Source organism: Salvelinus alpinus, chromosome 8, assembly GCF_045679555.1.
Source record: "Salvelinus alpinus chromosome 8, SLU_Salpinus.1, whole genome shotgun sequence".
In the NCBI taxonomy this organism is placed as follows: domain Eukaryota; kingdom Metazoa; phylum Chordata; class Actinopteri; order Salmoniformes; family Salmonidae; genus Salvelinus; species Salvelinus alpinus.
The window spans coordinates 19885813-19904720 of record NC_092093.1 but is presented as its reverse complement, the minus strand read 5'-3'; the positions used below and the strand labels follow the sequence as shown (position 1 = coordinate 19904720).

The following is an 18908-nucleotide window of genomic DNA, read 5'->3' as shown; positions in this document are numbered from 1 at the left end:
CTGGCACCTACTCCTCAGGCTAAAGCACAGGGCTAGCCACAGGCTATTGCTGATGTGTTTATGTAATGGAGGTGCTTCAGTGATTTACAACCTTGCTTGAGACCTGAAGACTTGCGTTAGCTACCTGAGCTGTGTAGGCTTTAGATCAGCGGGCTAACATGGTATTGTGGCATGAAGAAGTGATAAAGATGCCTGGGAATGATACCTCTGATGTCATCTTATCATCTTCTGCACTTCTTCACGTTGAAAATGCACTTAACACAGGTGTTCTCTGAGTGCGTTCTCTTAACAGGAAATATGACTCTTCCTCAGAACAAATACATTCCTGCCTCTTACCACAGCAATTCATAATACACAAAGTGTTGGGTTTCATCTAATACAGCACTACACTGAGGATCTCTACTGCAGATCAATACAGCCTCATTCAGCCACTGTATACAGGCACGGTTCAGATCAACAAGGACAGCTTGTGCCCAAGGTGTTGGAATGAAGGGATCTGTGGTAATTTCAAGAGCCTTTTGAGTTTTCCTCTGTCTAATACATTATTTTAGAATGCAGAAAACGACATCCTGTTGTTGTACCTTGCATTACCTAGTTAATCAATAAAGGACATTGTAATGAGGAAACTGTGTGCCAACTGTTCATGAACCAATTGAGTATTCATTTCATTCAATAAACCTTCATACTCTGTCGGTCCATGCATAAGTGGAACATAGCCTTAAGGGGCCCTTGGCTTAGAATATTTATCTGTTTTTATGCACACTATGTCAGGAGGTCTAGACCCTTTGGCACGGCAGGTAGTGCACTAACTACAGGGTCATAGTTCTAAGCCCTTCACTTCACCAGCTGTTACCCCACAATCACATTATTACAAATGAAATCATCTGAAAAACTAAATGCACACCCCAGAACACCAATTTAATCACAAAGTGCCTTACAAAACGCTGTCTTGAAATAGTGTCTCAACATCTGTAATTGAATGGAACATTATTGTCTCATCATTCACAACTAACGTCATCTTACAAACAACACACTGACAGACAGCTCATTCATTCATGTTTCTTTTATCAGACGGACAGATTCCATTCATTATTTCCTGTCGAGGAATTGTGTGTAGGTGAAGGAATCGGCCCAGTCCCCTGTTCTGCTCTTCTTCTCCAGGAACAGGCCCATGCTGTCTCTGGGGGGGTCTGCGATGCTGCGGCTCCACAGCGGCTCTGATGTCCCCAGCAGCTCACGCACATGTGCAGAGATGGCCTACAGGGGGGTATAACACAGGGAGGAGGAGCTGAGTCAAACCATAGGCTACTAAAATATAAGTGTCACGTTCAGTAGGGTACGTTGTAGAACGTTTAGATAGAAATGTATTGCATTTTAGAATAGACATGCCCCTCTGAAATGTATACACTCTTAGAAAAAAAGGTGCTATCTAGAACCTAAAAGGGTTCTTCGGCTATCCCCATAGGAAAACCCGTTGAACAACCCTTTTTGGTTCCAGGTTCCACTCTTTCCACAGAGGGTTCTACCTGGAACCCAAAAGAGTTCTCCTGTGGGGACTGCCGAAGAACCCGTTTGGAATCTAAGAGTGTAGAGTGAGGAAGAAATGGCAGCTTTATTCATAGTATTTCTATCTGCAATAATCAGTTCGTTGCACACTCCTGATTATAGGGGTGTTCAGGGCTGATAACCCTAACTCCCACAAGCATTAATAATAGGCTATAAATGAGAGCATCACCATGCACATTATAAATATAAACCCTGGTCCAGTTTAGCTGCTATCACCTGGTGAGTTGGCCTCTGAAATATGAATTATTATCTGTGCTGCATCTGATTTTCTGCATTTGGCTGTGCATGATATAGCATGTTGTGCAGCCTATCATTAAAAATTAGCCTACAACTGAGATGGGAAGATTGTCCAATTCTTTCTTATTTGGGTTGGAACAATCCTGCACACATTCATGTTGGTGCTCCCAGGAAGTTTTAGTGCAGAGATTACTGGAGTCTAGCCTATTTCTACTTTCCATTCAGACTTTTTCATTCAAAAATAACTCTATCGAAATTAAAAGTAAGTCAAATAAAAGCTTAGAATTTGAAAGCTTTGTAGGACCATCTCCTTACCTTCATATCCTCAAAGTCTGTGATTCCTAATCTTGGCAGATAGCAGCAATTTACATAAATCAGCTTTTTACCTGTGATGAGGTTCTCAGTGAAACAGGCCTGGGGGGATAAAGACAGAGCTGTTGAATAAGTGTCTCTCTATCACCAAAGTAGCCTACGCCTAGACTGCTTCTGTCGAAGCCACATTATTATAAAGTTACTCTGATGTTAGGCTAGCTAAAATAAAACTGGAAAGTTACTTGTCATTGTGAAGAAATTAGTAACTAAGTCACTTAATTGTTAACTTAATATGTTTACTCACTGTATAATGTGGATATCCTAAGGATCTTATCCATTTTGCCACGTCCTGGCAACTCCAGTGAAGGAACGCCATCTTGCCTGTGTGTCTGTTACCATAGAAACTGCCACCTGTCGGGAAAGGTGCTAATGTATCTATCTCATAAATATAACATGTTAGGTAAGCACTGAAATACTTTCAAATGTATCCTGATGTAACTTATTTATAGCAGTAAAACTCAGACCAAGGTCAATATAAAAAGTGTCTGTCACATTATAAATAGTGGAATCCAAAATAAGTAAAAGTAATTTCAAGTGACTAATTGAATATGCTCTATTCTATTTATATTCTACGATATTCAATAATATTCTAATGTATTCTACCATGTTTGAAAGAAGACACTTGTTCTCACGTCTTCGTTCGATAAGGAAAAAAATGGTGTAAATTAGAATGATGGACTCTACTTGGGATCAATGAAAGACATGTAACAGAGCACTCATTTTCGTGTGAGCGTCGACTGGTCGCAATCATTAAAGGCCAGCCAATGCGCTTCATACCTTTGGGGGAGTTTTTTCGTTTTCGCCTACTGATTGGTTCTTTCTCAAGCTATTGTCCCGCCCAGATTGGGTCCTATTCACGGGAATCATGCATGCCAATTTCACAGATTGTTAAAGCATCTGCTGCGCTCGTCAATGTGGCCCAACCTCGCTGTCTCAGTGAAAGAGCAGATAAACATTTCAGCGTTTGCTCTTTCTACGTCCTCAGCCAGTTTGACGCCATGATTGTGTGACTGTTAGTCGGCTAACCTTTTCTAGTGTCTAGAGGTGTCTGTATTTTGGGTCTGACCAGCTGGGGAGTGCGTACTTTTGGGCTAAAAGCAATCACAGTTGCTTCAACCATGGCAGGGATACTAGCAAGGTCGTTATGGAGCAAAAAGGTAAACCACATACCTCGTGCAGCTTTTCTAAATGCATTGTTTGTTTGAAGCTTGAGTGGCTGACTAGCTATCTTGCTAGAATGGCACGTTAGCTAGCTCGCTAGTTGGTGCCACACTTTTCGATGTCGAAACATACACTTATAATTATTTCCCCCCTTGGCATTGCAACATATAGCTATTTTCTGTAGCATGCAATTGGGCAAGTTAACGTTAGCTCTCGAGTTCAACTAGCTAGCTACAATGCCACATAGTTAGCTTAGCTAGTCGTCTTGCAGAAAGTTAGGCTTTTGGATCTTAGCCAATGGAAACTAAACATTGAAAAGTGATCCTTATGTGTTCTATATCGTGGAGTTCTGCTCCTAGTGGTTTACCCCGCTGCATAGGCAGCGAATAGCCTGAGAAATTATGTACACACCTGCAGCCAATAATAACGGCCATCTTTAAATCGGGCGACCCTGCTGACGTGAGTAACTACAGGCCCATTAGTATACTACCTGTGGTGTCGAAGGTTGTTGAAACGTGTGTAGCAGAACAACTGATTGCCCACCTCAACAACAGCCCCTTCACATTACACTCCATGCAGTTTGGCTTCAGAGCGAAACACTCCACAGAAACGGCCAACTGCTTTCTTCTGGAAAATGTGAAGTCCAATATGGACAAAGGGGGCGTTGTTGGGGCTGTGTTTCTGGACCTAAGGAAGGCTTTTGATACTGTTAACCATGAGATTCTCATCACAAAATTGTCCAAGTTCAACTTTTCCCCCGATGCCTTGAGATGGATGAAATCATACCTTGAAGGCAGAACTCAGTGTGTCAGTGAGCAATGAGCTGTCGCCCACTCTTAGCTATGATGTGGGCGTGCCCCAAGGGTCAATACTGGGGCCCCTCCTGTTCAGCCTGTACATTAATGATCTGCCTTCTGTCTGTACATTAATGATCTGCATTCTGTCTGTACTGGGTCTGAAGTTCAAATGTATGCAGATGATACAGTGATATATGTGCATGCAAAGAGCAAACAACAAGCTGCACAAGAACTCACTACTGTAATGGTCCAGGTTACAAAGTGGCTCAGTGACTCATGTTTGCATCTCAATGTGAAAAAAAACTGTTTGCATGTTCTTCACAAAGAGGGCAACAGATGCTACTGAGCCAGATGTCTACGTGTCAGGGGAGAAGCTCCAGGTGGTATTTGATTTTAAGTACCCTGGCATCATACTTGATTCCAACCTCTCTTTTAAAAAGCATGTGAAAAAGGTAATTCAGATAACATGAACGGTATGGAAGAAATGAACGGTAAAATAACGAAGGAACCCCTTTCAAATTCAGCCGCAAGTTATTACAGGAATTATAATGCGCCGACTATTTCTCTAAACCATATACCTTTGACTAATCCGGAAACTATCACCTCGAAAACAAAACGTTTATTCCGTTCCGTATTTTATCTAACGGGTGGCATCCATGAGTCTAAATATTCCTGTTACATTGCACAACCTTCAATGTTGTCATAATTACGTAAAATTCTGGCAAATTAGTTCGCAAAGAGCCAGGCGGCCCAAACTGTTGCATATACCCTGACTCTGCATGCAGTGAACGCAAGAGAAATGACACAATTTCACCTGGTTAATATTGCCTGCTAACCTGGATTTCTATTAGCTAAATATGCAGGTTTAAAAATATATACTTGTGTATTGATTTTAAGAAAGGCATTGATGTTTATGGTTAAGTACACATTGGAGCAATGACAGTCATTGATTGATTGTTTTTTATAAGATAAGTTTAATGCTAGCTAGCAACTTACCTTAGCTTACTGCATTCGCCAACAAGCAGGCTCCTCGTGGAGTGCAATGTAATCAGGTGTTAGAGCATTGGACTAGTTAACTGTAAGGTTGCAAGATTGGATCCCCCGAGCTGACAAGGTTAAAAATCTGTCGTTCTGCCTCGTTCCTAGGCCGTCATTGAAAATAAGAATGTGTTGTTAACTGACTTGCCTAGTTAAATAAAGATTAAATAAAGGTGTGTAAAAAAATAAATTAAAAAAAGGCAAATCGGCGCCCAAAAATACAGATTTCCGATTGTTATGAAAACTTGAAATCGGCCCCGATTAATCGGCCATTACGATTAATCGGTCGACCTCTAGTTTAGACATGTCGTCTAACTCTCTAGCTCGTTCTGTACTCAGTGTGGCTGAAGGGAGAATTTGAGTTAAGAAAAGATGCAGGACTATTGGGCAGGGTTCCCATTAGGTCCGCTCTCTTAGTTGTCAGAGAGTAAGACACGTGCCACATGACCTTTGTTTGACACTGTCAGTACAGCAGAGAATGTCTAGACTGCCCGCCAGTGTATCACTGTATAGGGGCGGAGTGATGAGGGAAATAGTGCTGTAACTGGTGTTACTTTACTATTAGACCGGTCACTGGAATTGATGGAACATTGAGGTGTCATGTATCTGCTGAGGCAGAGTAGTTGGCCCATATTCTATTATCTGCCCACGAATCATTGGCTTTGCCTATAGAATGAGTGTGGCGGGTTACACTGAGGAATCAGTGAGTAGGTCTTCTAAATTGGTTCAGTCTGTACTCAGCTTTGCTGATGAGAAGGCTAGAATTAAGACAAAAAAGGCAGGATCAATGGACATGGTTTCCATCAGGTACGCTTTCTCCTATTAGAATGACTACATGACATTCCTCCTGGCTGGGATGGCACAGTAGAGTCATGTTTTTTTTGTCCTGCCCACAAGTCTATGACTGTGTTTGGGTGGATGGATTAGGGATATAGTTCCTGTAACTGGTGTTACAGTACTATTTGACCAAAAGTTTTGAGTTCATCTATCTGCTTTTACAGATTTCTATGGCTCACATTCTGCTTTATCTGCCCACTAGTCATTGGCGGTGCCTCTGAACTGAGTAGTGCGGATTAGACCGAGGACGCAGTACATTGTGACAGTCTGTTTTCACAGTGTGTTACAGTGTTGCGGGATTTGGTCGCAGCCATTACTGGACCAGACCTTTTCATAAAGTTTGGGAAGTGTTCGGTTCGGCAGGGAATATATTTTGGAGCGTTGCGCTCCACCTTAAACTACTAGGAGACCTATGGGGCGGAGCTCCACGATATAGAACGATAGTTACCGGAGTAGTAACTCCAGTTCTATGAGTGGAGCGGAGTCCCATAGGACTTAAGGCCCTGCCGACCCCGAGTCTTGCTGAAGATCATTTTTCGGGAGGCTGATTGAGGGGAAGCGTCCCCTTATATAGGGACACCTATACTCCTATTGGCTGCAGATGTGTGCATCATTTTTTTTCTTCGGCTATTTGCTGCCTAGGCAGTGTGGAAAACTACTAGGAGCAGAGCTCCCCTATGGGGCTCCGCTCCACTCATACTGTAAAACTGGAGTTACAACTCCGATAACTATCGTTTTCTCTCGTTTACAGGCACCCCTTCAGATGGGTCGCATGTGTTATTCATCATCCGTGGTGAGTTGACATCATGCAATCATAACTACATTTGAGTGTTTGTAACTACAGAAGACTTGTATATTAGAATACATGCTCATACAATCTAGACATGTACAGATATGATGATTTGATATGGTGGATGACCGCATTGTCCCCCTGTGCTTTTGCAACCTTGCAGCCCACCACCAAGTTGTTCATTGACGGCAAGTTTGTTGAGTCAAACACCTCAGAATGGCTGGACATTCACAACCCTGTAAGTATTTCTGCATTAACACACACACATCACAACGGGAGTTCATGCAAACACTAAAAAGCAATGTGTAAACCGGTCGGGAGCTGGAGATGAAGAACTCTTTAGGGTGTCATTTAATATGTATGATTTGGAAAGTGAAGAAATGGGAGCCTATTCTTCGTAGCCAATTCAATTGAACCTTGACATGTTTATGCACTCACATTCACTAACTCAGGCCTGGGGGGCCTGTCTGCATCTACTTCATGTAAACTTGTCATTGTCTTGCTCCAGGAAGTATTCACACCCTCTTTACTTTTTCCACATTTTGTGTTACAAAGTGGAATTAAAATTGATTTAATTGTTGTCAATGATCTATGCAAAATAGTCTCAAAAAGTAAGGGACAAATTCAAACATTTGTTAAAAAAATAAATACAACACTAATCTTGATTAGATAAGTATTCAGCCCATGAATCAATACGTTACAATCACATTTGGCAGCAACTATAGCAGTGAGTCTTTCTGGGTAAGTCTCTAAAAGCTTTCCACACCTGGATTGTGCAGATTTTGCCCAATATTCTTACAAAAATTATTCAAGCTCTGGCAAATTGGTGGTTGATCATTGCTAGCAGATTTAAGACAACTGTAACTTGGCCACTCAGGAACATTCACTGTCTTCTTGGTCCACAACTCCAGCGTAGAATTGGCCTTGTGTTTTAGGACAGTGGTTCCCAAATTTTTTATAGTCCCATACCCCTTCAAACATTCAAGCTCCAGCAGCTAGCACCAGGGTCAGCGCACTCTCAAATGTTGTTTTTTGCCATCATTGTAAGCCTGCCACACACACACTATACATTTATTAAACATAAGAATGAGTGTGAGTTTTTGTCGCAACCCAGCTCGTGGGAAGTGACAAAGAGCTCTTATAGGACCAGGGCACAAATGATAATAATCAATAATTTTGCTTTTTATTTAACTATCTTACATACAGTTGAAGTCAGAAGTTTACATACACTTAGGTTGAAGTCATTAAAACTCGTTTTTCAACCACTCCACAAATTTATTGTAAACAAACTATAGTTTTGGCAAGTCGGTTAGGACATCTACTTTGTGCATGATACAAGTAATTTTTCCAACAATTGTTTTACATACACTAAGTTGACTGTGCCTTTAAACAGTTTGGAAAATTCCAGAAAATGATGTAATGGCTTTAGAAGCTTCTGATAGGCTAATTGACATCACTTGAGTCAATTGGAGGTGTACCTGTGGATGTATTTCAAGGCCTACCTCCAAACTCAGTGCCTCTTTGCTTGACATCATGGGAAAATCAAAAGAAATCAGTCAAGACCTCAGAAAAAAAATTGTAGACCTCCACAAGTCTGGTTCATCCTTGGGAGCAATTTCCAAACACCTGAAGGTACCACGTTCATCTGTACAAACAATAGTACGCAAGTATAAACACCATGGGACCACGCAGCTGTCAAACCACTCAGGAAGAAGACACGTTCTTCTGACCCACTGGAATTGTGATACAGTGAATTATAAGTGAAATAATCTGTCTGTAAACAATTGTTGGAAAAATGACTTGTGTCATGCACAAAGTAGATGTCCTAACCGACTTGCCAAAACTATAGTTTGTTCACAAGAAATGTGTGGAATGGTTGAAAAACAAGTTTTAATGACTCCAACCTAAGTGTATGTAAACTTCCGACTTCAACTGTACATACCGTTAGTGGAATTCCTGCGAGAGATTATGGTTAATGTGACTGGATGCTAATTATTTGACTAGGCTACCTGTATTTGACATTGGGTTGTTATTTTGCTGAACACTAGATGTTACATTTTATTTTTTGGCAGTGAAACGAGGCTACTAAGGCGAGGGGGAAAAAAGTCACCCAAATGTATAGCCCTGTTGGAAAATATAAATGGACTGTTTGAAAATGTACAAAAATACATAAAAATATAAAAAATGTTGTTTTTTTTTTTTTAAGTATCACATTTGGCGTACCCCCGACGGCATTGCATGTACCCCTGGGAGTACGCATACCCCAGTTTGGGAGTACATGTTTTAGGGTATTTCCCTGCTGAAAGGTGAATTCATCTCTGTCTGGTGGAAAGCAGACTGAATGAACCAGGTTTTTCTCTGGGATTTTGCCTGTGCTTAGCTCCATTCTGTTTATTTTTTATTTTTTTTATCCTGAAAGTCCCCAGTCCTTAACGATTACGAGCATACCCATAACATGAACACAGCCACCACTATGCTTGAAAATATGGAGAGTGGTACTCAGTAATGTTTGGGGCAAATCCAATACAGGACAAAAAGTGAATTGCTTTGCCACATTTGTTGCAGTATTACTTTAGTGCCTTGTTGCAAACAGGATGCATGTTTTGGAATATTTTTTATTCTGTACAGGCTTCCTTTTCACTGTCAATTAGGTTCGTGTTGTGGAGTAACTACAATGTTGTCGATACATCCTCCGTTTTCTCTTGTCACAGCCATTAAACTCTGTAACCAGGGCTTAAAATTAACACCAGGAAATGCAAGTAGATTTTGGCATTGGTGGGTAAGATGTCTATTTCACTAGCCACGTTGGCTGGTGGTCAGGGATCCACATTGCAAGCATTTCACTCGCAATTGTGAATAAAAATAGTCAAGTGTGATCACATTTCTAGTAAAATAAATGTTGCAGTAGCTGTTCAAAGAATTCATGCTGTTTTTGTTTCATAGCTATTAATCGCAGTCAAAGCACCACGAATGAATAATGCTTCCTGTGCGGAGGTGAAGAGCTTAGTGAAAGATTCATTATTAGAAGCGCAGGCGTAAAAGTTGGTCTAATTTACTTGAAACTAAAGTCTACTGAAGTGAGACTTTGTCCTTGTGTTTCTTGGCTATTTACATTTTGTTCACAAGCTAGGTTGTTTTTCTATTTGAGTTTCAACTGCTAGGGAAGAAAAGACAATGGTTCTAGTCAGACTCAATCTCACATGCACAAACATGACTCTAGTCGTGCTATTACAGTCACCTCCGCCCTTAAAGGGGCAGGTGAACGTTTTTGTATCTGATACTGTAATTTGGTTAAAAGACTCAGGTCACAAAAAATGTATCTAAACAATATACCACATTATTTAGTTACTTACTAGTAATGCATGTATTGTTTTAGAAACATTACAAAGCATGTTCATCTTTGTAAAAAAAAATATTCTGCCTGGTAAAAATGTGTGCCTGGTAGATTTTTACATCTACCCGCCACAGTGGCTGGTGAACCAAAAAGTCAATTTTATGACCTGTCTGTCACTGTTTTAAAGTCACAATTGGCCTCATGGTGAAATCCTTGAGCGGTTTCTTTCCTCTTCGGCAACTGAGTTAGGAAGGACACCTGTATCTTCGTAGTGACTGGGTTTATTGATACGCCATCCAAAGTGCAATTAATAACTTCACCATGCTCAAAGGGATATTCAATGTTAGCTTATTTTACCAATAGTTGCCCTTCTTTGCGAGGCATTAGAAACCCTCCCTGGTCTTTGGTTGAATCTGTGCTTGAAATTCACTGCTTGACTGAGGGACCTTACAATGTATGTGTGGGATACAGAGATGAGGTAGCCATTAAAAAATTGTTACACTATTATTGCACACAGTGAGTCCATGCAACTTGTGACTTGTTAAGCACATTTTTATTCCTGAACTTAAGCTTGCCATAACAAAGGGGTTGAATACTTATTGACTCAAGACAATCCAGCTTTTAATTTAAAGTTTGTCAAAATTTCCAACCAAATTCACATTGAAATGTTAGTTATAAATCTGTCATTCTCATTGAAAGCAAGTCTAAGAAGCGGTAGATCTGTTCTATGTGCGCTATTTCTATGCTTCCCGTTAAGTTTCATTTTTGCGTCTTTTACTTTCAGTTTTGTACACCAGTTTCAAACAACTGAAAATACAATATTTTTGGTTACCGAAATATATTTTCCATAAAAAGGCAAGTGGCTAAAAAAGCCAAGGCAATAGCATGGTGGTAGAGCATGGCATAAAAGGCAAATTCTCCTGAGTCTAAACATTATATAGTCATTCTGAATTACGTATACATGCATCATTACAGATTTTGGTTGTTTTATAAACCTGATAACTTTCAATTGGACAGTGAGACATCTGATACTTTGGGTACAGAGTGAAAATTCAGCAGTTTAGTAAGTTCAAGATTAGATTGTCAGTACCTGAGTCATATAGATTGAAAACACTTGTATACATTTTACTTCAGACCGTTTTTAAGTTGTGGAGGCAATTAAGCAGGCAAATCATATGATTATAACCAAACATTTGAGGATGTGGTGGTTGCCGATCTTGTTCGTCATCAGGCTTGCCCTGACAAATAGAACATTTTGAAATGCTATCGGACTCTATTCTACATGTCATAACACTTATCCCTGTACACAGTTCATTTTTATCTCAAGTTTCTTAAAAGTTACACCTTTCTGGACAGGCCCCAGATGTAGTTGGTCTCTGTTCACAATGACCTGGTCATCTCTTGTCCCTCTTCTCTCCCTACTTCAGGCTACTAATGAGGTGGTGAGTCGTGTGCCCAAAGCCACCCACACGGAGATGCTGGCTGCAGTAGACTCCTGCTCCAGGGCCTATGCCTCCTGGTCCGAGACTTCCATCCTCACCCGCCAGCAGATCTTCCTCCGATACCAGCAGCTCATCAAGGAAAACATTGTAAGGAAAGCCCCTGGTCTGAAATCAGGCCTGCATACATGTATCTTAACAATAACCAGGTCCTAAAACATTAATGTTTACAGAAAGAGCTGGCCAGGCTGATCACCCTGGAGCAAGGCAAGACTCTAGCCGACGCGGAGGGAGACGTCTTCAGAGGACTGCGTGAGTAGACAGTCCCCTTCAGTAGGCATGGGAAACGGGAGAAAATGTTTAATTGAAACGGGGAGATGGCTACTACAAGAACTTGTCCAATAAATGCTTATTTTAGTCTTCTCTAGTCTGTATCAGAGTCTCTGTATCTCTGTATCTCTGTATCTCTGTATCTCTGTATCTCTGCCTCGGAGTCTCTGCCTCGGAGTCTCTGCCTCGGAGTCTCTGTCTCGGAGTCTCTGTATCTCTGTATCTCTCTATCTCTGTATCGGAGTCTCTCTATCTCTGTATCGGAGTCTCTGTATCTCTGATCTCTGTATCGGAGTCTCTGTATTGGAGTCTCTGTATCGGAGTCTCTGTATCTCTGATCTCTGTATCGGAGTCTCTGTATCTCTGAATCAGAGTCTCTGTATCTCTGTATCGGAGTCTCTGTATCTCTGATCTCTGTATCGGAGTCTCTGTATCTCTGTATCTCTGATCTCTGTATCGGAGTCTCTGTATCTCTGATCTCTGTATCGGAGTCTCTGTATCTCTGATCTCTGTATCGGAGTCTCTGTATCTCTGATCTCTGCCTCGGAGTCTCTGCCTCGGAGTCTCTGTCTCGGAGTCTCTGTATCTCTGATCTCTGTATCGGAGTCTCTCTATCTCTGTATCGGAGTCTCTGTATCTCTGATCTCTGTATCGGAGTCTCTGTATCGGAGTCTCTGTATTGGAGTCTCTGTATCGGAGTCTCTGTATCTCTGATCTCTGTATCGGAGTCTCTGTATCTCTGAATCAGAGTCTCTGTATCTCTGTATCGGAGTCTCTGTATCGGAGTCTCTGTATCTCTGTATCTCTGATCTCTGTATCGGAGTCTCTGTATCTCTGTATCTCTGATCTCTGTATCGGAGTCTCTGTATCGGAGTCTCTGTATCTCTGATATCGGAGTCTCTGTATCTCTGATCTCTGTATCGGAGTCTCTGTATCTCTGATCTCTGTATCGGAGTCTCTGTATCTCTGTATCTCTGATCTCTGTATCGGAGTCTCTGTATCGGAGTCTCTGTAGCTCTGATATCGGAGTCTCTGTATCTCTGATCTCTGTATCGGAGTCTCTGTATCTCTGATCTCTGTATCGGAGTCTCTGTATCTCTGTATCTCTGATCTCTGTATCGGAGTCTCTGTATCGGAGTCTCTTGATCTCTGATCTCTTGATCTCCTTTAGCAACACACGTATTTGACCCTCTGCCTACCCTCTTTCACCCCATACTCTGATCTCTACCTCCACATGTACTGTTTGACCTTCAGCTCCCTGGCTTTTCTCACCGTGTCTCTGCTCTTCTCTGCCCCCTAGAGGTGGCAGAGCACGCCTGCAGCATCACCTCCCTGATGCTGGGGGAGACCCTGCCCTCCATCACCAAAGACATGGATACCTACACCTACCGCCTGCCCATCGGGGTGTGTGCCGGCATCGCCCCCTTCAACTTTCCTGCCATGATTCCTCTGTGGATGTTCCCCATTGGCATGGTGTGTGGCAACACCTACCTGATGAAGCCCTCCGAGCGCGTCCCAGGGTGCACCATGCTGCTGGCCAAGCTGCTGCAGGATGCAGGGTTGCCCGACGGGACTCTGAACATCATCCATGGACAGCACGCTGGTGAGACGGGGTTGTGTGTGTGCTTAGTCTTTATAAAACATGCTATTGAAGTGTGTGTCCTGTTTCCCAGGATGCAATGAAGCAGGCTATGCTGATCATGTGTGTTAGTGCTGCATCTACAAGACCATTCAGACTACTGATATACCTCAAGCATTATGTTAAACGTTTTGCATAATGTGTGTAGGTAATGTATTTAAGTGCTTTAGGGGAAAGGAGTCCATATAAGAAAGGTTGTTTGTTTCGTTTCCAAGGTGATTACACCATGCCATCTTGTACCCTTACAGTGCCATGTAATGATGATGGGATGATGCTGATGAGTGAAATTAGATGACCTTTGACCTCTTTCCGTAGCTGTGAACTTCATTTGTGACCACCCAGCCATCAAGGCCATCAGCTTTGTGGGCTCCAACCAGGCAGGAGAGTACATCTACGAGAGAGGATCCAAGAACGGCAAGAGAGTGCAGTCCAACATGGTAAATATGATGACCAGCAACCGTTCTATGAATGGAGTCAATTGGGGATTAAATCATTGAAGAATCTCTTACGCATTTAAGAAACATGTCTGCCTTAAAAGTGCAAAATGCTGAAATTGCTCCGCCATTTCCCGGTTGAAAAAAATTGAATAATTCACCTATTTTGTTTGTGACAAAACAAGTTTGTAGACAATCATTGTACCATCTAAACCACTGTGAAATATATTTTCAATAACCAAAAATATTGTATTTTCAATTGTTTGTAGTGTTCAAAACCGAAAGACGCAAATAACGAAACTTCAGAATGCAAAACATAGAAATAGCGCACATAGAAGATTTACCACTAAACCTGCTTTCAATTAGAATGTCAGATCTATAACTCGCTTTTCTATGTGAATTTGGTCGGGTCGCCCAAAAAGTTACATAGCAGCTTTTAAATAGTTTACTGTGGCCTTAACCATACTGCAAGATGAATAGTTCTATCAAGACTGAGACAATAGATGGCTGTCGATCCTTGAGTTTTTCTTGAGATACTTATTGCATAGGTCTACTGTATGTCTTTGCACGTTGCTAAAATGTATTGCAGTAAATGTAACAACCCATGTGTTCTGGCTTGTAGGGAGCTAAGAACCACGGTGTGGTGATGCCTGACGCCAACAAGGAGAACACTCTGAACCAGCTGGTGGGCGCGGCCTTCGGCGCAGCAGGACAGCGTTGTATGGCTCTCTCAACTGCCATTCTGGTAGGCGAAGCTCGTGATTGGCTCCCAGAGCTGGTGGAGCGCTCCAAAGCCCTGCGTGTCAATGCAGGTACCTCACCCTTTTACCTAAAAGACTCACTAACCCCGGTGTGAATTTAAGACTTGCTAGTGTTTTTCCCCCATTTGAAACAGTACATCCAATAGGACCACTAGCTCCAGTCCACATACCGTATCATGCAACATTGCTCAGAATTGGAATGTCCATCCTATGAATTCTAATTCCATGTTTTCTTCCTTTGTGTGGGTGTATCTAGGTGACCAGCCAGGTGCTGACGTGGGTCCACTGATCTCCCCTGAGGCCAGGGCCCGTGTTGAGATGTTGATCCAGAGTGGCGTGGACGAGGGAGCTACGTTATTGCTGGATGGACGCAATGTCCACGTCAAAGGATACGAGAATGGAAACTTCGTAGGACCCACTATCATCGGCAACGTAACGGTAAGGGGGCCGGGGTCTATGAATTTTGGTCAGCTGAGTGATTGACTTTCAGTAGCTGAGCTAAAGCCAAGGTTTCCTCATCTACAAGTATTCCGGCTACATTATTACATTACATCATGTAACTTTTAGTGAACCACCGCACCTCTATACTTAAGCAATAGGGGTGTGATATATGGCCAATATAGCACGGCTAAGTGCTGTTCTCATCCAAGGCACAACGCGGAGTGCCTGGATACAGCCCTTAGCAGTGGTATATTAGCTATATACCACAAACCCCCGAGGTGCCTTATTGCTATTATAAACTGGTTACCAACGTAATTAGAACAGAAAAAATGTATGTTTTGTCATACCTGTGGTACACGGTCTGATATGCCACAGCTTTCAGCCAATCAACATTGGAAGGCTAAAACCACCAAGTTTATATTTGGGTTTACATCACTGGAGTATCTCACAACAACGCTGAACCTTGGTACAGTGGGAATGACACTTTCACATAAAGGAGATTAACGTTCAAACTTCCGACATGCCTGTAGTAGCTCTGTAACTCACTGTTACAGTAGATAAGAGTATTTAACCCTTGTCCTGCAGTACTAGCTAACCAAAGCCCCTCTTGTGGGCAGAGGTTGGAACCAAATGATTTATTTTGCAACTGTTCTGTTCCGAGCAGAATCCCTATTTTATTTTGTTCCGACCAGCATAATAAAGTTCTGAACCGGTTCGAACCCCAGAAAAGTAATAGTTAATTTACGTGTATATATATTTTTTTTAATCTGGTGAAATCCACTAATTAGCAGATATAGAGCAGCTTACTATGTTACCGGTAAGCTCGTTGTTTGATGGACAGATAAGTGCAGGTGTGAAATGCGACTGAAGTTTTTCCGGTAGGGAGAGCGAGAGGGGTGGACATGGAGGGGGCATGCTTGAAGCGCTGGGCATCATGTCATGAATTGGAAACTGTTTAGGCTATTACTAGCACTGAAATATATTTATATTACACTAGATATTAGGAATATTTTTGGAACAATAAATAACATTATTAACCGGTTCTCAAGATTTGAAAATAATGGTTCTGTTCTGGAATACTAGAGATCCATTTCCTTTCCTCAATGTTCTTCTTGTTTTTGGTTTGGTTCCCTGAAACGGTTCCAACCCCTGCTTGTAGGTTAATGTCTGGCTGGAGTTAAGAGGCCTGACTTGACCAGCGACGTCTGCCTGCTATATGGAGATCTTGGCTGATAAACAATTAGTCACATTGATGGTTGTGTAATCTTGTCTATATGGAGAGAAGATAACACAATGCCTTTGTCAACCTGACTGCAACTTTCCACTTTTTCTCACGTTCACTATCCTTGAGGTTTTCGGGTGTGAATCTTCAGCTCATACAGTTCTGTGTATCCCCTTCCACAAGTCATACCACTTCACTTATTATATTGGATATTTCCTTTCAAAGCTGATTTGCCTTCAACTCATTTGGAAGGCCTGCAATAATAATACATGATAGTCCACCCAATCTCTATTCTTGACATAATATCCTGTAGAACACTGACAGGGAGCTTAATCTCCTGCTTTCCCACTCCTCCTCCTCCCCCTCCTCCTCCCCTCCCCAGCCAGCGATGAAGTGCTACACGGAGGAGATCTTTGGGCCGGTGCTGGTGGTTCTGGAGGCTGACACTCTGGACGATGCCATCTCCCTGGTCAACAACAACCAGTATGGCAACGGAACCGCCATCTTCACTACCAACGGCGCTACCGCTCGCAAGTACACACACGAGGTGGATGTCGGACAGGTGAGCCATAGTTCAACGTTCAGAGAATTCCGGTAGGTGCATAGGAAAGTAAGACCTGTGTGATTTGATGTCAAGCATTGCAAGTAGTTTCCCATTGATCATTGGATGACTTCATTTCCTGATAGATTGGTGATTCATAGCTTGTGGTTACTCAGTGGGGGTTTAATCTGCTTTTAATGGGATTTAAGATTCTGAGGGACAACCATCTATTGTTCACAGAACTATTTTGCAACAATGCACAAGGCTTTTTCATGGATCCTGTAATTTCTCTGTCGACATTTATCTCCTTGATTCATAATGTGATCTGTATGTCTGTCAGATTGGAGTGAACGTGCCCATCCCCGTCCCCCTGCCCATGTTCTCCTTTACCGGCTCCAGGGGTTCCTTCAGGGGGGACACCAACTTCTACGGAAAACAGGTTAGCTCAACACCGGCAATGACCAGCACAAGCCCACAATTTTTTCTCACCCACCGATTTTATCATACGATCATATTGATCTTACGTTTTTGTTTCAGACAACTATATATGAGGTGGAAGATTTCTGTGGTTGACTGTCTCCTCTCCTGTGTTGTCGCTACAGGGCATTCAGTTCTACACTCAGATTAAGACGGTGACTTCACAGTGGAAGGCTGAGGACGCCACGACTAAGGCTGCAGCAGTTACCATGCCAACCATGCGCTAAACGGAATGTACGCTTGTAAATGTGGTGTTCTCTCCCTGGCACAACGTTCTACTGACTGACATTCACAAGGGGTTAGCAGCCAAGGGGTATGGATAACTGATACGACTTTATTGCAGTCCTGGAATATGTTTTATACAGAGTGTACTATGTGAGCAAAGTTTATATATTGGAGTTTGACCCTGTTAATGAAAGTAATGTTTCTTATAGGGTGGTGTCAGATTAGATCTGAAATGTACTGTTACTATAGCCTCAAACCCTTCTGTTTAAACATTAGACATATGCTGCTCCTGGGAGTTCCATGAGAACGATGGACTCGGTGGAATGCAAAGGGTGAGAGAAGGCCTCTGTTGCCCATAGGCAAAGATCTAGGATCAGTACTCCCCAAGCATCCTAACTATAACCATTAGGAGGGGAACAGCGGTACACTGACTGTAGATAAGCATCTAGAAGTGGCTTCACCCCAGTCCCACAGCCATCATGGTCATTAGTGTCCCCAACCTGTGGAACAGAGACACTGTCAAAGTGTTAGTATTTGTGAGTGCATTCGAAAAATCCAATTTGTAACGTTAGTGAGCGGTGTTCCTGTTTTACATGGAATAAAGATATCCATTGAATACTGTTGCTAAGTATACTACTTCCTATGCCTCATCACTGAGCTCTATATAACTAGACATTGTATTTTTGACATTTCTCTCTCAAGCATGAATATTGAACATGAATATGGCACCGTTCAGGATGAATCAAACCACTATTTTTAATTCATCAATATATTTAGTGCGTAAAGCGTCTCCAAACACACTTTCATAACCCTAAAATGTGCCTAAATAATCTACAAGATCAGAGTACTTTTCAATCTACAAGTTGGTGCTTAAACTGACTAATATGGATACATTTAGATGGCTTTCCTTTATTGAGGCCTACAGTGCATTCGGAAAGTATTCCGACCCCTTGACTTTTTCCACATTTTGTTACAGCCTTATTCTAAAATGGATGAAGTAGTTTTTCCCCCCTATAATTATAAAGCAAAAACAGGTTTTTACATTTATGCACATTTTATTTAAACGAATCTTAAATGCTTGTTTTCAGACCCTTTACTCAGTACTTCGTAGAAGCACCTTTGGCAGTGATTACAGCCGTGAGTCTTCTTGGGTGTGACGTTACAAGCTTGGCACACCTGTATTTGGGGAGTTTCTCCCATTCTCTGTAGATCCTCTCAATTGTTGTATTTATTTTTATTTCACCTTTATTTAACCAGGTAGGCCAGT

General features: G+C 42.0%; 2 protein-coding genes across 4 annotated transcripts; one reads left to right on the top strand and one right to left on the bottom strand.

Moving 5' to 3' along the window:
• Positions 1-897: 897 nt before the first annotated feature.
• On the bottom strand, positions 898-4163 carry LOC139582689 (sterile alpha motif domain-containing protein 15-like). Of its 3 annotated transcripts, none has more exons than XM_071412908.1 (4): positions 3346-4163; positions 2420-2526; positions 2119-2217; positions 898-1257 (listed from the first exon to the last, which is right to left on the bottom strand). In XM_071412908.1, exons 2-4 carry the CDS (start codon positions 2489-2491, stop codon positions 1090-1092), a joined length of 339 nt encoding a protein of 112 aa, XP_071269009.1. In that variant the 5' UTR covers positions 2492-2526; positions 3346-4163; the 3' UTR covers positions 898-1089. The 3 variants fall into 3 exon arrangements, with proteins under 3 accessions (XP_071269009.1, XP_071269011.1, XP_071269010.1); XM_071412910.1 differs by having other exon boundaries at positions 3748-4163; XM_071412909.1 differs by having other exon boundaries at positions 3880-4163.
• Positions 2958-18257, top strand: LOC139582686 (methylmalonate-semialdehyde/malonate-semialdehyde dehydrogenase [acylating], mitochondrial-like). The gene is made up of 12 exons (XM_071412899.1): positions 2958-3332; positions 6760-6801; positions 6962-7036; positions 11560-11721; positions 11805-11883; positions 13202-13504; positions 13856-13977; positions 14597-14786; positions 14992-15173; positions 16781-16960; positions 17280-17378; positions 17542-18257. The coding sequence occupies exons 1-12, from the start codon at positions 3294-3296 to the stop codon at positions 17641-17643; spliced, it is 1575 nt and encodes a 524-aa protein (XP_071269000.1). The 5' UTR covers positions 2958-3293; the 3' UTR covers positions 17644-18257.
• Positions 18258-18908: the final 651 nt, after the last annotated feature.